This window comes from Pan paniscus, chromosome 4 (assembly GCF_029289425.2).
Source record: "Pan paniscus chromosome 4, NHGRI_mPanPan1-v2.0_pri, whole genome shotgun sequence".
Taxonomy (NCBI): Eukaryota; Metazoa; Chordata; class Mammalia; order Primates; family Hominidae; genus Pan; species Pan paniscus.
This window is the reverse complement of record NC_073253.2, coordinates 169073488-169085552: the sequence shown is the minus strand read 5'-3', so window position 1 is coordinate 169085552 and position 12065 is coordinate 169073488. Positions and strand designations below refer to the sequence as shown.

General features: G+C 35.8%; 1 protein-coding gene across 4 annotated transcripts in view; it reads right to left on the bottom strand.

Annotated features, from left to right (window-relative positions):
• Positions 1 to 2407: 2407 nt before the first annotated feature.
• Positions 2408 to 12065, bottom strand: part of CPEB4 (cytoplasmic polyadenylation element binding protein 4) — a 71943-nt gene continuing 62285 nt past the window's right edge. For all 4 annotated transcript variants that reach the window (XM_003814007.5, XM_008966610.4, XM_003814008.6 and 1 more), the window contains 3 exons: positions 10793 to 10907; positions 9459 to 9640; positions 2408 to 6818 (listed from right to left, as the gene is read on the bottom strand). In XM_003814007.5, coding sequence (XP_003814055.1) covers positions 6591 to 6818; positions 9459 to 9640; positions 10793 to 10907 — 525 coding nt within the window. In that variant the 3' untranslated portion in view covers positions 2408 to 6590. The remainder of the gene's footprint in view (positions 6819 to 9458; positions 9641 to 10792; positions 10908 to 12065) is intronic.

Here is a 12065-nt window from a genome sequence, read left to right as displayed (position 1 = left end):
ACGAATTAGGAGGATGCACTGGAACTAGGACAGGGCTTAGAAGCTACGTAAGTACCTAGAACTCCAGTAAAGTAGGTGTGGGCAATGAAAGCAGCTCTGAAAGTGGCTCACAAGTGGCAGGGCCAAGCACCCTTCCAGAACACATGTATGGATGCCAAAAAACAAAGTGGGGTTTCACAGCTTCTTGAAACATACTAAAATGTTACAGTGGTATAGCCCAAAGTATGTTCCATGTGTTACCTGTAAACAGAATCTGTAGTCAGAGAAATTGGAGTGAGAGGGACACTTTCAACAAAGTAAATAGGTTTCTGGCTGGGCACGGTGGCTCACGCCTGTAATCCCAGCACTTTGGGAGGCCAAGGCGGGCGGATCACCTGAGGTCAGGAGTTCGAGACCAGCCTGACCAACATGGAGAAACCCCATCTCTACTAAAAATACAAAATTAGTTGGGCATGGTGGTGCATGCCTGTAATCCCAGCTACTTTGGAGGCTGAGGCAGGAGAATGGCTTGAGCACGGGAGGCAGAGGTTGCAGTGAGCTGAGATCACACCATTGCACTCACTCCAGCCTGGGCAACAAGAGCAAAACTCCATCTCAAAAAAATAAATAAATAAATAAAATAAAATAAAATAAAAAAGATTTCTTCATTGTAGAATTTCTTGAAGTCTTAATAAGCTAATGTGCAAATGTACATTATTTTGACTTTGCAAGAAACAAGGTGACCCATTTTCTAAGTGTATTTAATGGTAAAACTTTTTTTTTTTTTTTTGTCTTTTTCTTGTGGAAAGGACTATCCTAGTCCTCTGAAGATCACAGTCTGAAATATTAGAGTTTTGTCTTGTTTATTATTCGGTTATTACACATTTCAGAAAATAATTACTCCTTAAAAATTTCTAACTCACTCATTGACACCTTCAGTATTCTTCAATTTTTAAAATCAGAGATTACTTTCCCCATGACTTTTGATCAAACTATTTCCCAAACTTAAAAAAAAAAAAAATCCCTAGAAAAAGTACTTACTTTCTGATCTAGCTGTGGACACAAACACCCATTACCAAAAGGGGTTATGAAATGACTTGATTGTTAAGAGTGTGGTAGAGAATTTCCACTGTTTATTCATCTGGTTAGACAGTAAAAACAAAAGATAAAAATAAAAAGAATTTTCCTCGTTGGGTAGGTTTAGGCAATCAGTGAATGAAGAAATATAGCCCAGGAAGCCTCTTACACCCTTTCCAGACACACCATTCTGTGATTTAAAACACCCAAAGCAATGCACCTATGTAATTTCAAGATAGAGTTGTTATATCACATATCATTGATATCTCACTTACCTGAAATAAACATTTCCTAAAAAAAACTAAATATGCTTGGGCTATCTTTTTTTTTTTTTCTTAAAATAGTGAAACCATCCCAGAATGCCTAGGAATATTATAGACTTGATAACCAAATGCCACCCACATCTCCAGTGTCCCATCCCTGGGGTTTCCTCAAGGCCCTTCATTGAATGCTCAACGTAAGGTTTGGGAATTGCCAGATGAGAGAAAGGGGAAGCTGTCCAGCCTGCCCTTACCCTCAGTAATCTCTATAGTTAGAAGAGCTGCCTGTTGGGAAAGACAACTTAGAAGCAAAAGATCTCATAGTCCATTTATCTCAGGACAAGAACCTCTTCTAGTCTTGAGAATACTATACTCAAGAAAGAACAGATATTAAATCTGACAAAACAGGATATTCTCAGTGTTATATTTTGTTATAATAAATCCCTATGTTAAAAGTTTGAGAATGCAGTTTAAAATATAAATACTAACACATTACAGCACTTGGTAGTCCACATGATTAATGGATCAAATCAAAGATAATATTTTCAATTGACATGCCATAGAGATTATAATCCCACACACCGTATCCTATGACATTAAGGTCTATGGAGGAACTGGGAATTGGAAGTCAAAAGAGACTTGTTTTCAAGCCCTTTGGTAGTGTGGCCACAAATCAAGACTATTCATTGACAAAGACTCAAAACTGAACCTCCCAGATACGGACTTTCATTATTAACTAAACATTGGGTTTTTCACTTTTGTTGGGCATTTGGCCTTCAACTGATAACTGAATGCTTAGATCCTGGGCTTACTCCCCGTATACATATTGAAGGCTACAAATAAAAAGAACTCTGCAGGGCAGGCAGCAGGTGAACTAACAGTACAGGCCAAAGACACAACCACCCACTGACGCTTATAGGCTTACATAAGAATGCACACTGGCCACAGTACTTATATGACTGAAGATTTTTTCCTATTGGTTTGTGCTGCATTAGCTGAACAGTATATTCCTAATATTTTAAAATGTTACATTCCCAGTCAAGAAAGCATCATCTACTTGTGTTAAAAAGAAATAAGTATATTAAAAGAAATCTGAGTTAAAAGTTTTATTCATTCAACATCTCACATTACAAATATTTAAAAATTATATGCATACTGGTATAAATAGTCATTTGCAAACTATTTAATAACATTAATTTTTCACTAGCACTTCAACAAATGAACTCTTTTAAAAAAGGAACTGTGTTATATAACTTAAGAGTAGAACATACAAAAATAGGAACTTAACGTGAAAATGACTTTAATAAAAAATGAATTACCCTTATTTAAAATGCTATAATAAATACTACAACCTCCCCATACACAGTAAAAACTATATGGAAATTCAGCCAAGTAGTACAATTAACTGACATACTTAAATAACTTTTCCTTCTGATAATATGAGCAATACACTGGAAAAAAAATTAGGGATTAGTAAAAACTAGACACCCACTTGCTAAAAGTTTCACTTCCAAAAAATATAACAAAAATCTGATGAAAATTATAAAAACTAATTATACTTTAAATTTTAAAAATATAAAAAATAAAACAGTTGAATACAATATTGTCCCGATTCTTACAATGCTATCAATCACAGTAGCTTTAAAATAATAAAATAAAGCAAATGACCAAAACCTCTTTTATTCCATTTTTAAAAATAATCTCAAATTTACATTAGTAGAAAGATTGATTTCTGATTCTTTTCTTTAGAAACACCAGCAAGAAAGAGGATTACTCTTAACAGTAGAAAATGACATTTTTAAATGTCTGCAATTAAAAACAAAGAATTACACTGCAAAGATCTTTCAAAAGTTTGAAATAAGTATTGCACATAACTTGAAGTTAACTTGCCACAATTCATCACATTCAAGTTTTAAATCACCTTTTAACAGAAGATTCAACTCTTCAAAACAAAAGGGGTGAATTATCAAGTCTTTCCAACAGCACTCTCATAAAATGCTAAATTCATTCACTGCAAGTTTTATTTTGCATTCTGCAGAGGTCTGTGTATGGAGAAGTATATATATTATACCAAAGCGCAGGGACCAGAAGGGGAAAGGAGAGGGTTCCTTTACATAGAAAATAATCAGAAACACTTTATTTTACATTGCAAAAATCACCATGTAATTACTCTGTAACTACATTGTAAGTACATGGCTGGCGCCATGCTAGTGCGCTAGAACTACATGCTTGGTGAATTGAAGTGATGCCCTACAATCTGTAAACTAATTACATGTTAATTATGTTTGAGTTACATGGTAACTCCCAACTACAATCCCATGTAATCTGAAGAACATGTAATCATAAAGTTCAGAGTAATAGATAATCATTGTTTATGCCCTGTAAATTGAAGTGTAACCAAATAATCTGTAAACACACTTGTCACACAATCACAAGTAAATATTAGTAGAATAACAATTTCTTACATTAGTCATGCATACTAACATTACACACCTGTCCCAAGGCAGGCTATTTTTTTTCCTTATATATCATTTAAAAGAGCAGACATCTCTGAATCAAACACTTAACATCAATTTATTAATATTAAAAATGGCTAAACATTCACCAAAAATGTCTGCATTTTATGAATAATTTTAAAAACTTAGTAAGAAGCTGTAGACAATTTTGTTATTTTAATTTCTACCCTATGCTTATGCATTTAATTTTTTTTTTTTAGGAACTACAGTGTTATCTGTCATTTTCATGCGAATTTTTTTTCATTAATTTGTGACTTTACATAGACTATTTCTTAAATTATAGGTACACCAATAGCTGGTGCTGGGGAAGGATGTTTAAGCAACATGCTTTCTCTTCTCTGCAGACTCTAAAATAGCATTGCCAGTGCACGACATTCATAATTTAAAATGTATGCAGAGCACTGAAATGTATAAAAAGCAGAATATAAGAAAATAAAATTTATTAAAATTATTTATATTAAAAAATGAAGTATATGAAGATCTCTCAGTAATAAAAGTACAAAAAGCTACTCTTTGCAATATGAAAAATTGAGGTATTGCATAAAGAGATATCCCGTCAGTGAAAAGTGTGCCTAAAAATGTTCACTGTTGGAAAAACAAGATATACAAAAGTAGTGCATAACAAATATACATTATGTGCATGACAAAATAAGTTAGCTACAAAAACACTGTACCGAAATTCAGCAGGTCATGTACAAAGGGAAAAATTATTATTCAAAGCTAGTTCTCAAACAGTGTTATTTCTTGTTAACTCATCACACCGGTTTACTGAGTAGGAACAGCACGATAGCACACCCCAAGCCACCTACAAGCATTTAAAAGAGTAAAAAGAGGCAAATGAACATTCCAATTAGAATCATGTAGTTCAGGAGAAAAGAAAAAAAAGTCCCTGACCAGCTACACAAGAGCACCCTCCATTCGCATGACTGCTTTCACTATTTGCAGGGAATTCTTTAAAAGCAGCTCCCTTTCTATGTTTGAATATTAGACAGCAAATGCCTCCATTTTGACCTTTGGAACTTAACAGGTATAGTTCATTAAAGCCTGTATTAAAAGTAAAGGGCTGCTTTTCCTAAAGATCATCCATAGGGGTCATAAGCCAGGTGGTTCCACAGCAGTGCTGGGGCAAGTCTTTGGTTTTGAAGGATCCAAGATGGTACTGTTAGGTAGCGCAACTAGCAAGATTGCCATTCGATCATATTATTTCATGTTTTGCCCACTGATAATAATCCTTTTAATGATGGATAGGGCATTTAATAAGAGAATGTCAATTAAAATAAAAGTTACTTCCATGACTAGGGCTTCATGAGACTATTTTAAATTTACCCCTGAAGCATACTGTTCAACACATAACGCCTTTCAAAGCTAGAATTTTATTTATAATAAAGCATGCATTACTTGATGAAGTTGGCACTTCAAACACTGACTATGTCCCATGCTAAATTCGGAAACTGTAATGTTATTTTAGTTTATAGGAAGAGTAAGATAAACATACGTACCTTTGCACAGATTTACACAGTTACTTAGTTCAACAGTGCAAAACACTTTGCAACTACTTCACTTTTTTTAACTGTTTTTTCATTTTCTATGTTACAACTAAATTACAGGATACCCAAAGTAACTTTAAATCTAAAAGTAAGCCAATCAGCAGCCAAATTATATATTGGTTTTGTCTTCCAGTTTTGGCTACAAGTGTACTGTAACACAAAATCAAAAATGATATCCTTGAGGTATCTCTAGATCTGTTGTTGTTTTTTAACGTCAAAATGGAGAGCAAAGGCTGACACCTGATGAGTATTAGTAAATTAGGATATAGAGTTTATATATAAACATCAAAAATAACATTTATACATTTATTCTTCAGGAGAGGAAATGCTAGGTTTCCCACCAGTTGTCATTAATTCTAGCTTTGGTAGGTTTCCTGGGGCTTTGACCAGATAAGTAAGTTAAATAAATAAGTGCACTCCCCTCAGTAGTAAATTTACCCAATTTTTACATTCTGAATTTTAAAAATTGTTTAAGAGAAAATAAACCTAGCTCTGCCTACTTTACTATTTTTATTTTTTATTTTTTCTGATGTGGTGGTAACTTTTTGAGGGATAATGAAATTATGTTCAGCCTCAAAACCCTGAAAATTAATTATAATGCTGCTCAGTCTTGCTTATGCATTTGTTTGCTCTAACATGCTCTTTCCATTAAAAATTGTTAACTTCCTCCATTGCTGTTAAAAAAATTAAAAAGGGATGGAAAAAAGAGAGAGACAAAAAAGATGGAAAAAAAAAAAAAAGAAAAGAAAGGAAAAGGCAAAAGCACTTCCCTGGGGGAAAAACTGTCAGATAGACCGATAGTGTTATTGTTGCATGGTTATTTTAATAAAAGTATTCTTATATGTTATATTATTAACAATAATTTAATTAAAAACCCAAAATACTCTATTGTTTCATTTCTCTTTTAATATTTCTCTCTCTCCTCTAAGAAAATGTTGCAGGAAGTTTGGATCCTCTTGGTTTCCAGCAAAACAAGAGAATAAAACTTCCATGCAACCCGATGGCAATACGAAAAAGGAGTTCATATTGTTTGCAGTGACACAAGAATCTACAAAACACCTATATTATAGGTCATTCTTTTCATTATACTATAGTTAAGTTACAGACTGCTACAAAAGGACATGCCAGCGTGAAGAGGTTGAGGAAGGGGTCAGAATTAACAGAAGAGTGCACTTATTCTGAGGCCTGAAAATGAGCACTGCAGTTACCCTTTAGTTCCAGCGGAATGAAATATGCCGAGGGCGGTCACCGCCTTCCTTCACCAGGGGCTTGTGGAATTCCCTGCCAGCACGAGAATGGATAGCAGCCCAGCAATATTCACAGTAATACTGCAGACAGGTAACATTAGCACAGAAAAATGGAGCAAATTTCCCCCCACAACGGGCCCCCTGACATTCATCACACAGCTGATCATCCAAGACATATGGCTTAACTTCCACCTGCAATCAAAAATAAGAGTTTACATTTTTCAGTGACTAGGCCAGCAATGCTTACCATACATGTACATTTCCACTCACTATCTGAATGAATCTGTTCCAAGGTGCCCAAAGAGGAAGGACTAATTATTCATTTACTGAAATATGGATAGTTCATCTTTTAAGAACCTAGTAAGGCTTTTATTATCTATCATTTTACATTTTTTTCTTATTAAATAAACATCCTTTAAAGGAAAAAGGATTTGAGCAGACATCATGAAGTGAAGCCAACTGTTTAGACTAGAATGTTATGAGATTAAACCCACAGGAGATTATTCATAGACATAAACCCTCATTTTAATTAGTGGATCTGGATTTTTGTCATATGTGGAATCATAATTTAAACAAAATCAACTAAGATGATCCAAGTTCCACACAACTGCACTTCAATATTCAAGTCGGTGTGAAGATGCCTGACTACTGCGTCACAAGATTCTGAGCTGTCGTAAAAAGCCTGGCTCGTGGTTTCTATTTATAGTGTACACATGTTGGGTTATAATCACAAACCTGGAACTCTGTTAAAAAAAAAAAAAAAGATGCAGCCATAGGATTCACAGTCTAAAACCCTGCTTTGTTCTTTCTCAGTAAGAATGGTTCACCTGAGTCTAAAAGTCAGAGGTGAATTTCTAAAACTGGGCCTGTTCCAGCGTTCTATCGGCCAACCTGTCATGTGAACCTTTCAAGCATTAACAGTCAACTGGTTATTAATTCATCAGCTAGAAAAGAGCTGGTTATTTTTAGTCTGGAGAGATTCATGGCTGAAACTCCCTTACAGCAGGCTGTCACCAGCACTGGTGCCACCCAGCTCTGACAAGGAATCCTGACCAAGATTAGCCATGAACAAAAGGAGAAGAACATGCAGTGAGTCATGATTGTGATTCTGTGCTCCAGCCTGGGTGACAGAGTGAGACCCTCCCTCTAAAAAAAATTTTTTAACTAAAAAAATAAAAGTACAAAAGGAGAAGAAGAGTGTCATGAAGCCCAGGAAGAGCAGGCATAAGGAGAGCACTGGGCTTCTGGCCTCTAGGCTGCTCCATAATGTCTACAGAGTGACAAGAACACTGGGCAAAGGATTTCATTGCAGAGGAACACAAATTCAGTCTGAATTTCTAATGACCAATCCCACAGCTCTGAAACTTATGTTGGAATAAGGCAGTGAGATGTAGGTATTTTTTAGTGTGCATAAAAAACCAAGTAGGCCAGGCATGGTGGGTGGCTCATGCCTGTAATCCCAGCACTTTGAAGGGGCGAGGCAGGTGGATCCCTTGAGGTCAGGAGTTTGAAACTGGCCTGAGCAACACGGTGAAACCCTGTCTCCACTAAAAATACAAACATTTGTTGGGCATGGTGGCATATGCCTGTAATTCCACCTACTCGGGAGGCTAAGGCAGGAGAATCACTTGAACCCGGGAGGCAGAGGTTGGAGTGAGCTGAGACTGTACCACTGCACTCCAGCCTGGGTGACGGAGTGAGACTCCATCTCAAACAAACAAACAAAGTAGGCATGTTAACATACTAATCTTGTCCCTCCCCCATGCTTAGAATAGAACAGATACTTTTCTCTTTAATAGATTCACAGTTTGTAGGATGACCACCACTATCTTAAATTTTTTTACTGCCAATGAAGTAGACTGTACATGACATGAAACATAAAAAGCAGAAACTGCTACTGACTTGATGATTTTTACATCTTGAATTGAGAACAACACGATAAAATCAATCTATTTTAGCACAATGCCTCAGAGTGATGGATATCAAAGTCAGCATGCATGAAAGTGCCAGTGTGCCATGAAATAAAAAGGTGACCCCAAAATATAAATCAATATATTGCTTCCCTCATCAATAAAGGCTTTCTATGAAAAAAAAATCGCCAGCTGGACCAAACACTGTGCCCAGTAATGTGGCTGATTACACATTCTGGTCTAAATTCCTATCTCACTACAAACTAAGTTTACAGACTGGAGGTCAGTCCACAGGCCACACTCTGAGTAGTACTGGCAAGTGATACAGTTCTATCTGCTAGGAAATAAACTCATGAGGACAGGAACTTCTTGCCCTAAGCACTAAAACGTTTGTTGAATACATGAAACACCAAGCTAAGGAATAAATCGGTGAGAGGTGGCGGCTGTGGAAAAAGAAAAACAAAAAAGAAATCTGTGAGTGCAATTCATTGAGAAATAGGGCTTGCTGAGGTCTTCACTATGTCCCAGGATTAAAAAACAAACAAAAAAAAAGGGCAGGAAACCTCAAGGGCATTCCTGTTTGTATACTTGATATAACACAGTACAAAGGATTCAGTAAATATTTATTGAATGACTTACAAACTAAGTGAATGAATGGACGGATGGATTGAGATTGAATGGAAGTTAGAGAAGATTAAATTAACTCAAGTAAATTGTAGTGTTCTGATTAGGCTACTCAAAAAACTGAAAGATAAAAGAAATTCATAGGAAATTCTTTCATGTATTATAGACCATAATTAACTCTATAGGCAAAATTGTCAGCTGTCACTTTATTGTCATAAAATGCTCCCATTCTAATATTGGTAATCACACATTTAGAGGACCATTTCTAGAATTTTCCAAAATGTAGTATAAGGCTTACCCGTTTATCTATCTCTCCATGCTGCAGCTGAACAAAGCGGGCACTGATAGCAGCTATGTAACTCTGTTGATTAGAGAACGCAACTCTCCCAGCTCCTTTTGGGTATTTTAGCTCAGGGTCAGTATCAATCCCAGCGTAGCACACACCTCCATATAGCCGATCCATTATCATCGCAAGCTCCACTGATTAAGAAAGGAACAAAGAGGATATTTAAAATCAGGAAAATTCATCTGGCTCACCAACGGTTTCATCAAAAGCAATTCATCTGTACTCTGAGCTCACATCATTATAATAATTATTAAAATGAAACATTACTACAACCAGTCATCCATTGTGTTAAGCCTTAATCTTTTAATTGTGGGCAAGGGGTTGCTAGGTGTTTTCTAGTATGTTCTCTTTATTCTTCTCACAACTATATGAAGTAGGTAGTAATTTCCTGAGGAAATTGAGGTGCTGAAAGGGTGATCCATCTGTCCAAGGTCACAGGTCATTAAGTGATAGGACTCCCATGTTTGCCTGCTCTGTGCCATGTTGCTGCCATAGATTTACCAGTTAATAATGTATTGATTAATGTAATAATTACTTGAACACTAGAAAACTAACTGGTAGACTCTTTGTGGGCCCTCCTGGCTTATTTCCATCAAAACTCTTTCCCCACAGTCAGTTCACCAATTTTTCATTTAAAAAAACCTTGAAATAATGACTGCATTTTCTTCTTTATGAAGTGTTAAAATCGTGCAGCTACCTTCCTGTTCATGTTATGTCTTTTTATCTCATGTATATTATTAAACCTCAAATTACTTGAAGTTAGCAATTTAATTTGTTCTGTAAGTACTACCCTAAAAATCTGATGCATTGCTGGGAAGTCTATTATATCCCAGAGCTCAGTCAGTCGCTGTTGAGCAAATGAGGATGTGGGAAACAAATACTGACAATCTCAATACAGAATCTATTCTTGAAGGACTTTTTTTCTTTTCAGACAATGATGAGAGTAATAATTAGCATTATGCAACACTAGACTAAGTACTTTGCACTGGTCGTCTAATTCAACCCTCAAAATAACACTAGGAAATACTTTTCCTGGTGTTATTTCATCCTAGGGATGAAACGCTTTTCATCCCTACTTGACAGATGGGGAAACTGGGAATTAGAAAAGTCATGGAATTTGTCCAAGGTCACTTAACTATTAGAACACATGAATTCAAACCCAGATATTTTGATTCTAGAACTCTCACTCTTGGATATTAACTCCAATTCTTAGGAAAAATTTATCCTGAAGATCTTTATATTTCTTGCGCTATAGGGTAGAGAGTTTGTTGTTTGTTTAATCATACCGGCTCGTAATGGTCGAGGAACACCACCAACAAATATAGTTTTTCGTGGGTCAAGTGGCTGTGAACCATCCATCACAAAGTCACTGTCACTGAGATTCCAAGGCCGAATCTGGACCTAGGGAATGTACAAACCAAAATGTCTCATTCTCAATACAGACAATTCATGGGCAAAAAAGTTAAAAATTATTACAAAGTATTTATAAAGCAATAATCCTATCATTACAAGTCAATAAAGCTGGGAAACTAGAAGATTTAAAAACAGTGTATCCCAACCCATCGTTTCATTTTTAGAAGTAAACTAAACCAAGGTGGAAAGTTCAATTTGATTCTCTATTATGAGCCAAATTACTTAACATGTCCACAATTATTTGTAAGTTAATTCACTGTTTTTCAGCTTATTTGGGCCTTTAGTCTGTCCAATGCCTCAATATCTACATAATTTAAATTTTTAGCATGGTATCCAATGCCAATCAATATACAATACTAAGTAAACAAGAATTGTGTGTCCAATCAGTGTATGTCTAGGAAATGCAAACTACTCCTGATACTATCAAATCTGATGCATTATTTCAAAATGGTTTTCAAAGTAAAAATACTGATGATATTTGCAATAGATTTTTTTTATGACAAATACTTCAGTGTATCCATTAGATCAGTCAATCAAGAATCATGTACCTCATTTAAAACTGTTCACATTTTCTAACTGTCACAAATGCCCACACCAAAGGCTATGGGTTGACAGCAGTGTATTCCCAAATACGCACACCAACAGAGTCCTAGGTCAGAGGTCCCAAATTCAAATACGGATGGGGATTGGCAGGGAACATAAACAAGTCAAGCAGAAAGAGTCCAGACCACAGGAACTCTTCGAAAGTTTCTGACCTAGACAACCACAAGACTTCAGGAGAAGCTCCACAGATGTTATTTGCTTAAGCTGGGCCCACTGACAACTCCATTCTGCACTATCATCATTCACTGGGTGCTGGCTGAGTGATAATAAACTGCTGCTTTGCCAGAGTCATCAAAACATGCCAGTTGCTCCTCTTCCTAAAGACTAAATTTTATGATAAACTTTTCCAGAAAGAAAAAACAGTATGCAATGTACCTGTACATGTATATACACAATTCACTCTACTTTGGAGAGTACCATATATAAAGTTAAGGATAATATTGGGTAAAATCTTCATTAAAGTGAGGAAAACGCTAGAAAGACCTACACATAGTATTTGTGATTTGAGTTCCGTTATTCAGAGTTGATTCAGCTATTTTATTA